The sequence below is a fragment of the Gekko japonicus genome, unplaced genomic scaffold (genome assembly GCF_001447785.1).
Source record: "Gekko japonicus isolate JY-2015 unplaced genomic scaffold, Gekko_japonicus_V1.1 scaffold2642, whole genome shotgun sequence".
Classification (NCBI taxonomy): Eukaryota; Metazoa; Chordata; class Lepidosauria; order Squamata; family Gekkonidae; genus Gekko; species Gekko japonicus.
The window spans coordinates 72,014-90,006 of record NW_015165901.1 but is presented as its reverse complement, the minus strand read 5'-3'; the positions used below and the strand labels follow the sequence as shown (position 1 = coordinate 90,006).

The 17,993-nt window shown below is 43.7% G+C and overlaps 2 protein-coding genes across 2 annotated transcripts in view; one reads left to right on the top strand and one right to left on the bottom strand.

Moving 5' to 3' along the window:
• GSR (glutathione reductase) overlaps positions 1 to 4,261 on the top strand; it is a 26,999-nt gene extending 22,738 nt beyond the window's left edge. Inside the window, 4 exon segments of the mRNA XM_015411370.1 lie at positions 307 to 463; positions 1,526 to 1,657; positions 3,410 to 3,543; positions 3,864 to 4,261. Coding sequence (XP_015266856.1) covers positions 307 to 463; positions 1,526 to 1,657; positions 3,410 to 3,543; positions 3,864 to 4,013 — 573 coding nt within the window. The 3' untranslated portion in view covers positions 4,014 to 4,261.
• A 796-nt stretch (positions 4,262 to 5,057) lies between these two features.
• LOC107110575 (serine/threonine-protein phosphatase 2A catalytic subunit alpha isoform) overlaps positions 5,058 to 17,993 on the bottom strand; it is an 18,635-nt gene continuing 5,699 nt past the window's right edge. Inside the window, exons 3-7 of the mRNA XM_015411373.1 lie at positions 17,125 to 17,298; positions 12,575 to 12,664; positions 8,706 to 8,867; positions 6,596 to 6,714; positions 5,058 to 5,707 (exon numbers count right to left, since the gene is read on the bottom strand). Of these exons, the coding sequence (XP_015266859.1) occupies positions 5,635 to 5,707; positions 6,596 to 6,714; positions 8,706 to 8,867; positions 12,575 to 12,664; positions 17,125 to 17,298 (618 nt within the window). The 3' untranslated portion in view covers positions 5,058 to 5,634. The remainder of the gene's footprint in view (positions 5,708 to 6,595; positions 6,715 to 8,705; positions 8,868 to 12,574; positions 12,665 to 17,124; positions 17,299 to 17,993) is intronic.

The following is a 17,993-nucleotide window of genomic DNA, read 5'->3' as shown; positions in this document are numbered from 1 at the left end:
GGCCTCATCTGTCCCGCATGGAATACCAGGGCCCTATTCTTTTACTGCAGCTACTGAGATAATGTATTGAACGCTTGAAAAATGTCAGTTGTTTTAGACTGCAGATTTCGTGTTAAGCATATAGCCTGCAGCCTGACTGCTCTTTCAAACAGTTCCCTGTCTGCCTGTGGGTTTCAACACTCAAGCTATGCAGGGGGGGAAATTCCCATCTACTGTCCACATTGTACATGCTGTCCTTGGAGAAAATAAATTTTATGTAGCCAAGTGTCAAAAGATTATTCGATGCTAATTGTTTTAGCCATGCTTTCCCGGGATGCCGGTCTTGATTTGAACTTTTGTTTCTAATATCAGGCTCTTAAGGTAGACCCTGCAGGCCACATTATTGTTGATGAGTTCCAAAACACCAGCCGGCAGGGGATCTACGCTGTCGGAGATGTATGCGGGAAAGCACTTCTCACCCCAGGTAACATTCATAGACTTTGTAAAGGGTTGTGCGTGCAAGCCTGTCCGTATTGCACCAAAAATGGAGGAAGGGCCATGAAAAAACATGGGTATAGTGCAGCAGCTGTCTAGGGTTTTCCCCCTCCCTTTTCCACCTTCCCTATATCCAGTGTAGGATATTAAGTACCTCTTTTTTAAAAATCACAGTAAGCCTGCTGCAACAGTAGCAGCATCTTAAGGGAGATTTCCTGAACTTCCACGGTATGGAGTTCCAAAACAGCGGCTGGAAACGCTAAGGTTAAGAGTTCACACACTAACAGTGCCCATCCCAGTGTCCCTTCAGGTACTTTCTCAAGATGCAGACAGACAAAGATCATGGACAAGTCTGTAAAAAGTAAATTGTGCACAGTTAAGGGGGGAGAGGATTTAACTCCTGAACACCCTTCTTGCGCCTTTGCTGTCCAAAACAAGACTCCCTGCAATATTAGCATTTTAAAGGATGCATGTCCTTTAAACGAGTTAATTATAGTGTGGGTTACAGTTACGAAACTGAGCAATGGTCGGAGGACTAAATCCCATATTCCCCTTCTCTGTAGTGGGATGCGTAATTTCCGTCTGATAGGTAACCATGAATTTTGTCAGATCTGCAAATGCCCTTAGTGGAGTTTCCAGTTGCAGGGATGCTATTGATGTTCAGTTCTTAAGGATTTTTGTTCTAACTTCCAGTTGAAATTGATGCTTTTCAGATATTTTGTTATAACCTAAGAGCTCCAAATACAGCTGTAGCTTCTCTCACCGGTGCTGATGTGCCCCATGACATACCTTGAGAAATTACACTCTCTTCACTGGAGCTGTAAAGGCTAGCATCAAATGAGACATACCCCTAGTACAAACATAGTAATAATCCCACACATGGGAGTGGACCTGTGACCACAGCGTGCACTATATGAACTGATATAGCACTTCCCTATGACAGCTGTCATAATGGTACAATATTACTTTGTACAGATTTCATCAACACGTTATGCTGATTTTGATACTACCTAGCTAAATTAAACATGCAACTCAAATTTCATTCTTACAGTTGCAATAGCAGCGGGCAGGAAATTGGCGCACAGACTTTTTGAAGGTAAAGAAGATTCCAAACTTGACTACACCAACATTCCTACTGTGGTCTTCAGCCACCCACCTATCGGAACAGTGGGACTAACAGAAGGTAGGATCCTGGATCTCTTCACCTGTGATTCAGTACACAAGGTACTCTTATGACACAATCTTTAGGGACTGTGATATTAATAACACATAGCAAAGTTTTCTCCCAGAGTAGTTTAAGGTATCCGTATATTTCCCCTCCCACAGTTCAGAGGATTGCTATTAAACCAGTTTACAAAACACAACAGTTTAAAAACACTATGAGGTGGTTTTTACCTCTCCAATGAGTAAAGTTTGAAGCCTTCCTCCAACAGAAGAGCTGCTTAAATTGAAGGAAGGCTCCAGACTAGGGGTATGTGTTTGGTCTAAACTGAAAAAATACCTGAAAAATACCGGTATTATTTAAGGCAAATACAGATCAGAGATTCGGCTGGGGCTGGCTCGCGGTATAGCCGATGCACCAAAATAAAAGCTGGGGGAAAATCAGCTTTTGGGGAGGCTCAGGTATACCAGCAGCCGAATACAGATCAGTATTTGGCTACTGGTATACCTGAACCTCCAAAAAGCTGATTTCCCCCCCAGCTGAGGTGGCATGGAGCTCTTAAACTGAGCTGCAAGAGGAGCCAACCCAGGATCAGCCAGGGCAGTAGGAGCTCACAGCTCCACGCTGCTCAGCTGATCTTCTCATGCAGCTCTGAGCTGCAAGAGCGGATCACCTGGGGTGGGACAGAGCAGAGAGCTTTCACTGCCCCATCCGATCCTGGGCTGGCGAGTTTACTCTGAAAGTATTTAAAGGGACTGTGAGCCCTTTAAACGCCTTTGGAGTTCTCCAAGTCATGGAGTTGCATGGCTTGGAGAAGGAATTTAAAGGGATTGCACTCTTTAAATGCCTGTTCCCCCTCCGTTGGCTTCAATGGAGGATGGTGGCTTCTTCTTTGGGGGCCCGTAGAATTGGACCCCTTGGTCCAGTCTTTGAGACTGGGGGGGGGGGGTGTTTGAGGAGATGCACCAGCAGCTATACTGCAAATTTGGTGCCTCTACCTAATAAAACAGCCCCCCAGAGCCCCAGATTGATTCTCCATTATACCCCATGGGGACCATTGACTACAGAGGTCCCCATAGGATATTTATTTATTCATTCAATTTTTATCCTGCCCTCCCCACCGCAGGAAAAAAAATATTGGGAAATAGCAATATTTTAGTTGAATGGCCAAATCCACCTCATTGTGAACTAGAGTTGCTCAATTGTCCATATTTAAGAGGCCAAGAAACATCAGTTACAAACTTCAAAAATCAGGGTTCCCTAGAATACCTTCTTGCAAGGTCAGGGCTTGAATCCTATACGTCTGGCTCTGTGTGCCCCTCTTTCCTCCAGTTGCTACCGAGGCAGTCCTCGACTGCAGAGCTCGCTTCCTCTCACTTAGCACTTCAGCGTTCACACGGTTGCTCAAAAGGAAGCACCAGCTGCCAAAGGAAGGGAGAGCTTCAATGCTGAAGACTGCCTCTGCAGAGCCAGGAGAGAGGCCCATGTGGACCACTGGATCCAAGCCCAGGTGAAAGTTTAGAAAAATTGGAAGGTGCAGGATGGTTGTTTACAAGGAAGCTTTTCACAGCCTAACAGGCATACTTAGTATTCAGCCTCATGGGCCATGCCTATTGCAGCACTGTAGCAGAAAGCTAATTACAGACCCTGTTCTAAATATTGACTTCAGGGGAAGTAACACTTCTGTTCCAAGCATGAACTATGTGGTTTTGCCTCAGTCACATGTAACACCTACATAGACTTCACGTCTTAAGATTTTGTTCTGTCTTCCAGCGGAAGCTGTAGCCGCCTATGGAAGAGAGAACATCAAGGTTTATACGACTTCCTTCGTCCCAATGTACCATGCTGTAACCACAAGGAAAACAAAGTGTGTCATGAAACTGGTCTGTGCCACTCCACAGGAAAAGGTAAGCAAAGCAGGAAGAGGGAGAGGCAGTTAGCAACTCACCCCTCCAGCAAATAAAACTGCTCCTCTATATTTAAAATGTTTTGTTTAAGGTAAGGGAGGAAGGAAGATGGGAACCACCTGCAACAGGTAGAGGTTCTTTTATTACACACCTGGATCATGCATATGGGGCACTCTTCTTTCAGCAGCTTTTAATTCACAAAGCTGGAGCAAAAGTTAAGCAGACAGCTATGTAAAGATTCCCTTTTTACACAAAAACCCACTTGCTTGGTGTCCAGAAGCCCCATGTTTGACATGCTCAAATCTCTCTTGTGTTTTAAGGTGGTAGGACTTCATATGCAAGGTCTGGGATGTGATGAAATGCTCCAAGGCTTTGCAGTGGCTGTCAAAATGGGAGCAACCAAGGCTGACTTTGATGAGACTGTAGCCATTCACCCAACTTCGTCAGAAGAGCTGGTTACCCTTCGTTAAAAGACTGCCCCCCAGCTGAAGCTTAACCAAAAGCATTGTATAAGATGCCAAGGAGCAACCTTCTCAGAATCCTGCTCACCCATCCCTGTGCCTGAAGAGAAGATCTGAATTATATCATCCTTTCTTACTGAACCTTGCTGTAAATCAGGTTATCCGCGAATGAACACTGAGAAAAATCAGGACTGGGACCGTGGGGCTTAGACAACTTGAGAAGGCTGTCAGAAAAATAAATGGGCTTTTAAAATCAACAGCAGTCAATTTCATGGGGTGGAAGTGGGCAAAGAAAACCATACATCCTTTACACATCGGATACTTCACTGGGAAAGGGGGTTGGGAGTGAAAGTTAATAAAGGATGAAAGACTAGAGGAACTACAGTTGGGAAAAGGAAGCACAACTAAGCCCAGAATGCTAAGGAAAACGTGTTCTACCTCAGCAGCAGAGCTCAGTTACTCAGCCATCCTGCCTCTAGCTTTTTACTAGGTACTGTCTATATGTTTTCAAGCACACTGTCGCGGCAATAACAGATAAAACATGCTTTATTTGAAAACTAATGGCTGAGGAGTCAAGAGGAAAGTTTAGTGGAATAAAAATGTTGAATTTAAGCCATCACTCAAACCCTAAGCTGTCCTTGGGGTGCACCCAGTTGCTGTAATTCAGAAACTTGAGCATACACTTAAATATGAACTCTGGCTTTAACAAGACAGTGCATTCAGGCTACATTAGCTCATTCCCATGTTTCATTTCCATGCCCTGCTGTTGTCATATCCTGATTTCTAGAAAATCTTGGAGGTAATTGCAAGCTTAGCAGAAAGCAAGGTTAAGAAACTTAACTTTCAGGTTCTACTGGTGTGAAGGGAACGGTAAGAGTGACAGGGACATTCCCTTGCTTACAGCTGGGTCTTGTTGAAGACAAGTTCCCAGGACTGAGGGAAGTTTTCATTGGCCATTTAATGCAAAGAAAACAAGAGGTTGTATTTTGACAACTGATCACCTCCTGATAACATCTGTGTGATAAATTATTCTATTCCAGAATCTCCCGCTGGTTGGATTAATGATTTGTAGGTTTATTTGTTCAAATACATCAAAGAAGATGCAAGCACTTTCATGACAAATATACAGGAAAAAAAGTAGGATCAACACAGAACAGTCATCTACCTTAAATGGAGTGAAAAGCTTTTATGACGACATACTCCGAAGAGGAAATATTTTTTTTCTCCAGTTAAGTTACTTATGTCAATAAAATAGAGGGCAATAAGAGTTAAGAGGCAAGTTAGTTTGTGCATTTTCCTTAAACTTCAAAATGTTAATAACATGCCAGTTAAACACTACAACTAAAAATTTACACATAAGCATGAATGGGAGATGGGTGTTAGTTACCTTTTTCTCTCTCTCTGAACCATCCAGAAGAACAATGACTACAGAATACAGCAGGCAAACTGGCTGATCTAGGATTGGTTAGTGTGTTGAAGTCAGTCTTTGTAAGTTGTGCTCAAAGCTCGTCGTCCTCATCCTGGCACAGTTTGGTCCATGAAGAGGCTTTTATGCTGAAACGCGCCCCCCCCCCCCCCCCCCCATGCCAGGTATTTTCTTCTGATCAAGGCCAGGTCGAAGAAAAGATGATTATAGGAAGTAATCTGGGGTACGCCGAGTCACGTGAGGCTCCCCACGGCGAGGTGCTGGATCAAATTGAAGGCTGTAGAGAAGTGGGGGGGGGGGGAGGGAAAAAAGTGGTTTGCATTCAAATGTGTTTCAGTTAAGGTTTCTGAAGGACACCCACTGCTGCATACGTGGCCGTTCCTGTCTTGGCCGGCCGCAGAACAGCAAGCCAAGAGAAAGGGGCTTGGCAAATCTGAAGCAAAGGCATGACAGGGCGGGAAGGGGAGGGCTTCCAATGAGAGATGCTTAACGGAGACAAGCCTTTTACTAGATTGTGTGCTGTATTTTACAGGGTTTTATGGGGCTAAACGTGCCATCAATGGGAAACACCAATACGCACAGTAAGAAATCTTCGGATCAAGTTCGTTTCAGACAATATTACTTCCTACCGTTTGTCATTAGAGTTTTAGTTGCAACCCAAACATGCACACATTCCACTGAACTAAAAAAGACCAATGTTCAAGGGACAGGACGGAAATACTAACTTAAAAATCCTGGCCCAACTTCATCAGTCCCTGGTGTAAACATGGAGGGGGGGGGGGGGGGGGGAGGAATCACTAATTTCAGGGAGCTACACATGCAAAATTCCGTTGTAACAATCCTGCCCAACCCAAACCTATGATAGAAGTGTAGTGTTGCCATGCATTTCTTTCATTTATCCTTTTCTGACCATAGCCACGTATTGGCTATGCTGCCCCCCTCCCAGTGCAGCCCCAAGTACTCCCCTCTGCCCGAATACAGGTCTGGGGGGATGTACTAGGATGAAAGAATCTGTAGAAGTCACCTCCCCTTCCAGATCCACTGTGTTTATACCCTGCAAAGTGGTGTGTTTCCAGCCTGAAAAATATCATCTTATTTAAAACACATGAGGGGGAAAAAAGAATCACCCACCCCCAATGCCAAATGAAACAATAAGTTCTCTTACAAGGAATATTTTAAAGTGTCATCTAGTTCCATGATAGCAGCCTGGTTCCCACAACGATAACAGTAATTAGGTGCACTGAAAATGGTGACCACATTCCGATCGTGGCACCAGTTGTAACCCTGCAGCGGGGGGGGGGGGGAGAGAAAATGATTCTCATGAGGCATTTCAAACAATTTCAAACAATTTTCTCATAAATACATGCCTGGATTAGAAGCATTTAAGAATCTTGCTTCATCCCTTGCATAACTGTCATTACCATAATACAAGCTGTTTTGAAATAAAGAAAGCAAAGAATTCTTTTAAGATACCCCCTAAATTAATTTTATCATGTTCAAATGCTAACTTGGGATATGAGAAAGAGGCTAAGATACTAATCATACTAATCTTATTTCTTCTTAAAGAGATTTTAAGTACAGCTCTCTTGTAAGGCCTCTACTACCCTGTGTACATGTATTAACAAAACACTAACCAGCAATTTCCTTTAATGAAACAGTGGGGAGAGCACCACTGACCCACAATATCGTCCTTGAGGCCAGGCTTGTATAGTATATAGTTGGGCAGCCATTTTTCACACGAACAATGAATGGTTTGAAATGAACATGCCTGCTGATGGTCTTTAGCATGCAAACTGTCTTCACTGAGTAGGCTTCCCCAAAATTATACTAAGTAATAATGTGCCAGTAGATACAAGTCTAGTAGCACCTTAGAAACCAACAAAATTGTCATGGTATGAGCTTTTGAGGGAAACCTCTTCTGAATCCCAGAGCCAGGAGGCAGCATCAGGGAGAAGGTCTCAGCCTCTATGCCCTGTTGTTGGCTGTCCAGAGGAACTGGTGGGCCACTGTGTGAGACAGGATGCTGGACGAGATGGACCACTGGTCTGATCCAGCAGGGCTCTCCGTATGTTCTTAAAGCTCCCTTTGACAGATACAGTAGGAAGTGTGAAATCTCATAACATTTTCACCAAACATATGAGCACAAAGACCCACAAAATATTCTAGGAATTTTTAACAATCCAAATCTGAAGAACAGAGAAATTATACATTTGGGGGGGCGGGGGGAGTTTACACATTTGAGAATACTGACATAAAAGCCGAAAGTTTTAACTGCTACAAGTCAGCCATTCTGAAATCTGGCACAATTGTACCTTTTACCAGAGATCCATTCCTGTGATAAATTTTGATGTTGTGGCAAATAGGATTTTTAGGCTGTACAATGGTAAAAGGTTGGGAAACACACTTTGAAGACAGCCCAATACAATCCCCCAGCAATGCCAATTACTTGTTGGGAGGTTTTTTGTTTTTTTTTTGCAAAGCCCACTCAATGAAATTACCTGTTTGAATGGAACTGCTAGATTTTTCGTTTGGTCTGCTGACTAATACTGGATCGATTTTAATCAGAGTAAAAAAGATGCATATGTATTGCAGGCCTATGCAACACATTACTAGGGGCATAATAAAAACCACGTACTTCTAAGGCAAACACAAGGGCCCATGTCCAACCGGCCCCCAGAAGAACTGTGATTTCTCTGTGGTTCTCTCCCCCAACCCCTTCCAACTTCTGGAAAGAGATATTTCTGGGGTCACAGGATCATGTAGATGAAGAGCTGTGTGGGTCAGAGGAATGTAGCAAGGAGAGGGAATGGGGATGATATCAGCTTTCTTCCATTAGTGCAGCATCAATTATGGGGGGTGGGTTTCAACCTCTTCCCCACTGCAGCCCCTGACTCTCATAGCTATCCATACACCATCCCAGGATGACCACAGCAATATTTTGAGGGATAAAGAGTGGGGGGGGGGGGGGGTAAGAAGGGGAATATCCAGTCACCTTCATCACTGATGTTTTGTTTAGGTATGAGCCATATTGCTATTATTATTATTGCTGCTATTATTGCTATTATTATTATTATTGCTGCTATTATTATTATTATTATTATTATTATTGACTAGATCAAAGTTGCCTCAATCCCGAATATGAATTTTCTGGTAAATACATTTTAGACACCAGATGCTGAGTCACTGCAGGCAAAGTCAACACTTAAAGGGAATCCTTTCTTTAAGGTTCTTGTGTGTCTGAGCCGCATCTAGTTAGACAACAGAATAATGTTTACCTCCATTACAAGTTGATGAGCACGAGACACCAACGTAAGGCCATTGGCGTGGTTAAATGTTTCAGAAATGTCTTGGCCAAATGTGTAGCCAGCACCACGTGGAGAGATCCCCCAACCACCACGATCGTCTGGATCAGACCACAAGAGATCACACATTGGGCCCTGCCAAAGAAAAACAAACAAACAAATCAGACTCACCCCCTCAAAGGTGATCAAGTTAAAGACTCGCCTAAAATGTAAACAATAAAGGCTTTTACATCTCCGAAGTCTGTTTTACAGAATATAGAAGCTGCAGCAGCAATGAGAAAAAAAAATCAAACTTGACATAAGCAGCTAAAATCACCTGCATCGAGCTGTATATCCAGAAATGTTCCGCCAATCTCAGGTCTTAAGATTTTACTTACCATCAGCTTTTAGCAAAGACATCATGTACCACACTCAACCCAGATCACCCAGGCTCTCACCCTTGACAACGGCTTGGGTCTAAGGAACCACTAGAAGAGTTCAGCTTGTGAAATAGGTCCTCCGCCCCTTTCCACCACTCTGGCCTGTGGAACAGCTGCCTTGCAGGCCCAATGCAACATCTACCTGTGGAGAGCCTGGTGTGTGAGCAAACACAGCAGCCACGGGGAGAAGAGGCAACGGCTGTACTTGGCCAGTTGCGCTGGGAGCCAGCTAAGCCCCGTCAGCATAGCACTGCCTGGCCGGTATCGAAGGGCCCATCTCTGTCCCGGCCAGCAGCTACATGGGTCTGGGGAGCAATTACCGTCACAAGCCACATCCCTTTGTGCAAAATGATATGGCGATCTGCTGCTTCGTGTGCCTGCCAGATGTTGTTCACTTGGGCATGGGATGTGGTAAAAATCAGGGACGCCTCCTGCTTGTGCAAGGGCACCTATGGATCCAAGCATTTGACTTCTTCCAATGACTTATTAAAAGTTAAAGCAAATTAGAGCTGGGAAGTATTTGCTACCGGACTCCACAACCGCCAGACTCGTGAGCGCTTAACCAACCATCTTCCACTCACTGAACAGTGAAATAATGAAACCTTCAGGGAAAATCCAGCTGCAGATGACTGACACTAGAACTAACCCTCATCAGACCATGGCAAGTTAATACAAGCACAAGGAACTCCCTCCAATGCCATTTGAGTCTTTTCAGTCAGGTGTATGTTCTCAGTAAACTGAATCTCAAGCTGCTTGTTAATTTTTCTCCCTTCTAAACAGCAGCACAAAGAAACAACTTCAGACAAAGAAAAGGAAGCCAAGAGAACAGCTGAGTGCGATGGGTTCCTCGACAATCTCAAATAGTTTTTCAGGGAACTCTGAGGCTCTAAGCAGATTGCGATCTGACACATTTGACTTTTTTAGTAAATTAAACTTTTAAAAACCAAGTTCGTTTCACGTGGCGTATCAAATTTTTTTCCTATAGTCAAATCTAGTTAGAATATATTTGATTAAAAAATCAAAGTGCACTTTTAAATGTTGTATTGAAATCGCATTTAAATCTTAATTTGAAGCAATGTTAATTTTTTTTTTTAAAAAAAACTGCAGCTCAGTAGGACACATCTCCTGGGTGTAAATTAGGAAAAAAAGTTAAGGCACTGTGTGCTAATTTTAGGCAGTCCAAAATGCTACACATTAGGCCACTGTGGTCCCCCTAGACTATTTTGAATTTTAACTTTCAAATGACTGATTGGACTGCTACTACACCTATTGTATTACTTATTAATTTTTCCATGGAACGATTCCTGAAAGGAAAAAAGTTTGCTTCACACTACCGGTCAAAATCATGCACAATCAGCTCTTGCATGCAAAACTGTGCACAATTTCACATGCATGCAAAACAGATGCAATGCCAGGTTTAAAGGGCCCACTTTAAAAGCCGCGCACAAGCTCCGAATTCCACAATGACTCATCTAATAGGCTTTGGCTGACATCAGCATCAGTTGGTAATATACCTTCTTCTACTTCTGGCTTGGTAAGAGTCTACAGCTATATGGATTAACTGCATGTACTGCTGACAGACTGCAACATCACATTTCAGATAACAGGAAAATTACCTCCGATGATTATCTTCAAGCCACTACAAAATGTGTTTCTCAAACTGGGGACAGGGGACAGCTGGAGCTCTGCATGGGTGCATTAAGATCCCCATGAGTCCTTTATTTATGTACTTCATTTATACCCACTCTTCTCCTCGAGGAGGACCCCAAAGCAGCTTACGTTGTTCTCCCCTCCATCTTATCCTCACAACAATCCTGTGAGGGAGGTTAGGCTGAGAGTGTGTGACTGGCCCAAGGTCAACCAGCCAGCCTCCCTGGCAAAAGTAAGGATTTGAACCTGGGTCTCCCAGATCCTAGCCTAACACTCTAACCACCACACCGCACTGGCGCTCTCTGTAGGGACAGAGGGTGAGCCCTTCCCTTGCTCATCTAACTAATGTCACTGCCGGGACTCAAAAGCTCAGCCTTAGGAACACTAATTGGTTCAGTGGCGCCAAGGAGGTACACTCCTAATGCACTTGTCACAGAGACAAAATTGAACTGGTTTCCATTGTTTCTTTTCCAATGCAAAGGATTTCAGCACAGACACATCAATCGGCACCCACAGACAATAACAGCCAGTTGCGGTTCTCACTGGCCTTTTCTCACTTCTTAAGCAGCTCTGAAAGTTTTTTCCAGATTCCTCCCCCCCCCCCCCCCCGGGGTTTGGTCAGCATCTAATTAGAACTTATTAACCAATCAGGAAGTTTCTTGCAGGCTCCAGTGCAAAGTGTTTTCCAATCATGGGTTTCCCAATCCATGACTGGAACTCGGGACAGGGCCTTCCGAGCTGCAGCCTTAACACGCTCAGGTAGCCCTAAGACCTGACCTCACAGGACATACACAGAAAATGCGTGCATCATAGTTAAAAGCTTTTTTCTCAATTGTAGCTGATTTCTCACAGCATCGTTTTGAGGATGGAGACCTCCACACGACACATGCCCCAGCCCTGTAATGCACATGCTGAAAAGGGGCTGCCTGGGAGACGTCAACAGGGAAGGAGAAGGCTTACAGGGCCATAAAGAATATGAAATGAAAACGGGGGTCTTTTGGTTATGAAAGTTTGAGTGATACTGTTCTAGAGCTACAGGCATTCAACTCTTATCGATGGTGAAGTAAAATGATCTATTTGTTTATTTAAAGCCAGGTAGTCAGTCAGCCATGTTGGTCTGAAGCAGCAGAACAAATTTTATTTTATTTATTTATTTATTTGCATTTTTACCCCGCCCTCAAGGTAGGAGCTTTCGTGTGCAAAGCACACTTTTTCAAATACTTCATACCTTGAATAAACCTCTGTTGGTTTTAAAGGTGCCACAGGACTCTAAATTAGTTTTATTTATTTAAAACATTAGCCGCCCTTCTTCCTTTCAGAACTCAAGACAGCTCACAGTGTAAATAAAAGAACAATTATAAAAGACCACATTAAAAACCACAATTTAAAATCTCAACTGGGACTAGATCTAGGCACAATCTGTGTTGGTATGCTAAACACCATAACAGCCGTATCAAGCATTTGTCTAGAATAAACCATTTTAGGACTATGTATGTTAAAAGGATTTAGAAGTGCAAACAAACTAGACCACTAACCTTGATGGTTAATTCAGTGTTTAATGATGCAAAAACTGATCTACAGAATGGTTCCACATTCTACTAATAGGCCTTGCTATAATAAACTGCAAATTAGAAGGTATATGTTATTCTCTAGCTACAAGACTGGCCTAGTTCAATTCTAACAAACACAATACGTAACTTGCATTCTAAACTGAAATTTACCCTGCCTGAAGGGAAGGGCTCAGAGCCCAGAATACATTTCCACTAACATTACCTCATGTGGAACTTCCTGCAGACGATCAAGAGCTCTGATATGATCCAGTGTATCTATAGATGGAGAAAGACCTCCATGGAGACAGAATATCTGCGTAGGAATGAAAAGCAAGAGAAAATTACGATGTGTATGACGAAAACAAAGAGGTGCATTTCCTTCTGTAAAAGGCTAAATCTTTGAACGGTTGCACTCTAGAGCCAGTTAAAATGCTACCGCTCTGACCTATGTTTTTTTTTTTTTTTACACAATGGGCCCTGTTTGTGGGACACTTTCTCTCCTGGCACTTCCAGCCCAGGAGAGATTGAGAGAAATTTTTAACTAAAAATTAAAACTGTCTGAAATGAAGGTTTCAGTGACAGATATCTCCCCACCATTTTATGTCAATAGTGCTGACAAAATCCCAGGCTTCACAAAGGGCATCCAGTACAGCAGGTAAGCCACTGAAGTTGAGAAATCTCTAGATGACAGCAGGAACCAACATAGAAGGTGAAGAAAGCCGCATCACCCTTCTCTTTCAACAATTGTACAAGAATGTGCAACACACCCATGTATGTATTTCTCAGATGACAAAGCCATTTCTCTAGTGATGACTTAACTTCCCTCAATATGTTTTTTTACTTAGCATGTACACATCTAAGCATTTTGAAGAGTCATACTGCTCCCTTACGTATCTTCTACTGACAAACAGTATGCCTTTTCCTATGGCTAGTTATGAGTCACTTCGACTAATACATATTTATATGGACAACCACTAACAAAGGAAACACTGACTTGGAGCCACTGATGCGCAAGCAGCAATATCAATGGATTTAATGCGGTTCCACACACAAAGACTCTGTGCAACACCCAGTGCTTTCCTCCCTGTGTATTTCAGTGCCCAGAAATTGGTTGCATAACATCTTGCACAAGTCAGAATGCAGTAAGTTTGACTTGGTGCTACTGCGGTGTTTTTCTTGTGTGACCACTTGCGCAAGAGCTCTAGCACAAGCAGAAATTTTGCACTGGTGCCAGCCCATTACTTTGCCACCCAGATCGCTTCCATACTAGCGGGTCTGTCTTCTGAGACGGCCATCTTTTCTTAATGCAGTTATTCTGGAGAAGCCAGACCGTGCTGCAGCCAAACATTTACAGTCTCGTGTTCCCATGTTGTCACCCAGTCTTTCTTCAGACTTGGTTTGTGCCAATGCTTGGGCTTTAAAAGAAGCTGCAACACTAGCCTATCCAATGCAAACTGGCCAAGTGCTATTGATGCACCTGGCGAGAGCAGCAATCAGACTAGTGATGCCTCCCTCCTTCCTGATTGGTCTGCCATTTTAACATGTCCTGCAACACAGACCCTTCACCAATGAAACAGCTGCAAATGGGAAATGAAATGTGGTGTTTCGCTACGTACATATTTTGTGTTTTATTTTTTTTTTTAAATTTATTGTGGGGTTTGATATGTATGTTATGTTGCTGTGGTTTAAAATGCAGGCCTCTTAAGGTAAGAAACAGGGGAGCTAGACAGGAGTGACGTGTGTCATGACTGGATGGTAGCTGCATCCTAAGGGGTGGAGCTGACTGGGTTGTTCAGGGGGCTTGTTCATGACAGAGAAAGGAGGAGCTGAGTGGGTGAAGAGACTGCGTGAGGTGCTGTGGCGTGCGAGACAAATCTGTGTTCTTTACGTGGGAGTCATCAGCCTAAGTGGCAATTGAGGGGAATAATTCCGTTGTGTGGAAGTTATTAGCCTAAGTGGCAAGTAAGTTAAAGGCGCCTCTGTGGCTAGGTCTACTTAAGAAACTTCAGAGAAAGGAGAACTGTACCTATCTTGAAACCATTACACTTATACGCCATACTGAAATTATTACACTGTAATACTTCTAGGTTCCATTTACGTTTAAGTGAAAATAGATGGTTTATTTAGAGTAAAGGATCTTCTTTTACCTCATCGCCACCCCCATGCACTGACCGTTCTGGCATTCTACCCAATATAACTAATTCATCCTGTTCTTTGGATTCAACTAAGAATTCTGAGGCGGGAGTCTTTGGTTTAAGTAGGAATTAAGTAGGAAAGGCTACACAAGATGAGGTGGCAGCACAACACCCGTCATCTCAAGAACACCAGAGTGAGGTGCCATTACAGGTGTGACATAAAAAGTGTATCAGAAAAGGACAAAATGTCACACAAGATCCTATTACAACAGACAAGGATGAGTTTGAAAAACTTGGTGCTGTTTTTTATTCTCCTGGTATAGAACGGTAAAAGGGCATAATACGATTTAAAAAAAAATAAGGTGAATTCACAAAGAGAGAAGACCACAAAATGATGATGATGATGATACAAGAAGAAGGAGAGGAGATTGGATTTATACCCTGCCCTTCACTTGGAGTCTCAGAGTGGCTTACAATCTCCTTCCTTTCCTCTCCCCACAACAGACACCCAGTGAGGTAGGTGGGGCTGAGAGAGCTCTTGAGAGAACTGTGCTGGCTGCATGTGGAGGAGTGGGGAATCAAACCCGGTTCTTCAGATCAGAGTCCACCACTCCTAACCACTACACCAAACTGGCTCTCCAATGACTGGAGGTGGAGCTCAAGTGGCTTTTGTAAGTGCCTGCTCGCAACCTGCCTGTGCAGTGCTAAAAAATGAAACAGAACTTTAACGGGCTACATGAACTTTTCTGAAAATACAGCAGAACATCACAGAAGCAAACAGCACTGGGTGAATTTGCCTGAAACACATTTAAAAGAATGCAAAGGTTTTTGACAGCTCCACCCCCACCCCACCATTACATATCTATATCATGGGGCAAAAGTCCTCTTATATGAATCTGCTTTCAAGCACAGCAAAGGAGGAGGCTGGAAGACTTCACTGGCTAGCAGTCTGCTGACAAACCGGAGCATTGGGAACAAGTCACCCATTTCCCCCTCTGCCGTGAGGCCAGTATCGCAGGGACATAATAGGAACCCAGCACTATAGGGTGCCCTGCAGAACCATAGATATAATTCTGCCTCTCAGTCTGCTTCCGTGTTGCAATCCCTGCCCCCCTCGCCCCAAAGGAAGGAAGCCCCCAGATGAAAGGAGAAAAACAGGTTGCTTACCTGTAACTGATGATCTTCGAGTGGTCATCTGTGCAGTCCCACAGATGGGTTGGGCGCCTGCGCACAGCTGTGCACAGGCGCCCAACCCATGTGTGGGACTGCACAGAGACCACGAAGATCATAACACCACACTCATATTTTTTACAATTATTATAAAGACAGGCTTATAAAACGATGATGCAGTTGTAGAAAGGATTAAGAGTCCAGGAGCACCTTAAAGACTAACAAAATTTGTGAGCTTTTGAATGGAGCTGCGGTGGCTCATGTGGTTAAGATGCTGAACTGCAGGCTGTGGAAGGTCAGTCGTTAGCAGTTCGAGACCTGAGTGTGCCGCATGACGGAGTGAGCTCCCGTCTCTAGTTCCAGCTCCTGCCAACCTAGCAGTTCGAAAGCAAGAAATTGCAAGTAGATGAATAGGTACCACTTCGGTGGGAAGGGAACAGCGTTCTGTGCGCCAGCCACATGACCACGGAAATGTCTTCGGACAGCGCTGGCTCTTCGGCTTGGAAACAGAGATGAGCACCACAACCCTAGAGTCGGACTCGACTGGCTTTCGAGCAAGGGAACCTTTACCTTTTTTATGAGCTTTTGAGAGTCCCTGCTCACTGCATAAATCTAGAAAAGACAACAGATCTCTGACAACCCCTTGAATCAGTTGAGGCAATTCTTTTTTAATGGGGTGAGTTTAATCTGTCTGGTTGTGTTTAAAAATCTGAAAGGTGTTTTTGTAGGACGGGTTAGAGAAGGAAGTGCATCAAATACTGACGACGAACTCTGTGTTACATCTCTGAAATCAGATTCTACTCCTAAGAGCACCACCTATTCCAGCAGTTGGTAGTCCCTGCAGATTTCTGTTGCTGTTTCTGTGATTTCCTGCTGCTACTGGAGGAAAACCCTTCTGTATTTATTCTTGAAGTACGTCCAAGCGATTCGTGTGAGGGGGAAGTGAGGAAGATTTGGTTGGCAGCAAGCTAGCAGCAGCAGAGTTCCGTCTTCTCCTCTTGGCAGGCCCTTAAAAGCCCGTGAATGGAGAGGAACAGCTCCTTGCCTGCAACAGGCAGCCTTGTTAGACAGGACCAGCCTGGGAAAACGATGTTTTAGTCGTTTAATGCTATTTGCTAATCTCCGTAGTTTATATTTTGGTATCTACCTGTGACCTGCTTTAGGTACCTTTGGGGAGAAAAGCTGCACAGAAAAACCGCAAATAAAAGTAAAGCTGAAATACATACGCATCCCAAAGACATCCTGATGATTAAAGAAGTCTAAAAAGGGAGACTTTTTTATTCATAATAATCCACACTCAGGGTATGAAATCTGCCTCATAATGCTGCGCATCAGGGACACAATGCTGAGCTCTGGGGAATCATCTGCTCCTTAATACCAGAAATATCCCCAAGATGAATTTTGAGAAGCAGCCACAAATTGCAAGTCTGCCACACGGTCATACAACAAACTTGTTTCAGAAACTTACCTGTCCATCGACTAGAGCTGTAAGAGGAAGATAATCAAACAGATCTGTGAAATACTTCCAAACGTTGGCGTTGCCGTATTTCCGTAGACATTCATCATAGAAGCCATATACTTGTGTAATTTGTCTGCTTTCATGGTTGCCTCTCAGTATTGTAATACGTTCAGGGTAGCGCACCTGAACAGAGATAGAGTGAACCGGCATTATAGGAGTGCGTCAAAGGGTTATATATTTTTAACAAAACACAATTTATACATAGTTTATGCACCAGTAAGTGATGTAAGAACGTAAGGCGAGCACTGCTGGATCAGACCAGTGGTCCGTCTAGTCCAGCATCCTGTCTCACACAGAGGCCAAATACTTCCTCTGGAGGGCCAGCAACAGGGCATACATGCCAAGGCCTTTCCCTGATGCTGCCTCCTGGCACTGGGATTCAGAGGCTTAGTTCCCCTCAGTCATCATGGCTAGTAGCTACTGATGGACCTATCCTCCACGAATCTATCTAATCCCCTTTAAAGCCGTCTACTCCTGTGACCATCACTACCTCCGCTGGCAGCAAATTCCACATTTTAATCACTTTGGTGTAAAGAAGTATTTCTCTTCGTCCCATCAGCTTCACTTGATGCCCTCGAGTTCTAGTATTTTGGGAGAGGGAGAAAAATTTCTGCTTGTCAACTCTCTGCTCCTCCTCATGCACGATTTTATAAACCTCTATCACGTCCACCCTTAATTATCCCTTTTCTAAACTGGGAAGTCCCGGACTGTTCAGCCTTTCCTCAGAACATGTACTATATTATCATATCTAATTTTAAACAATAGTCTCAGAATGCAGATCAAGCAACCTGCAAAATAGGGCCATGTACAGATATGGG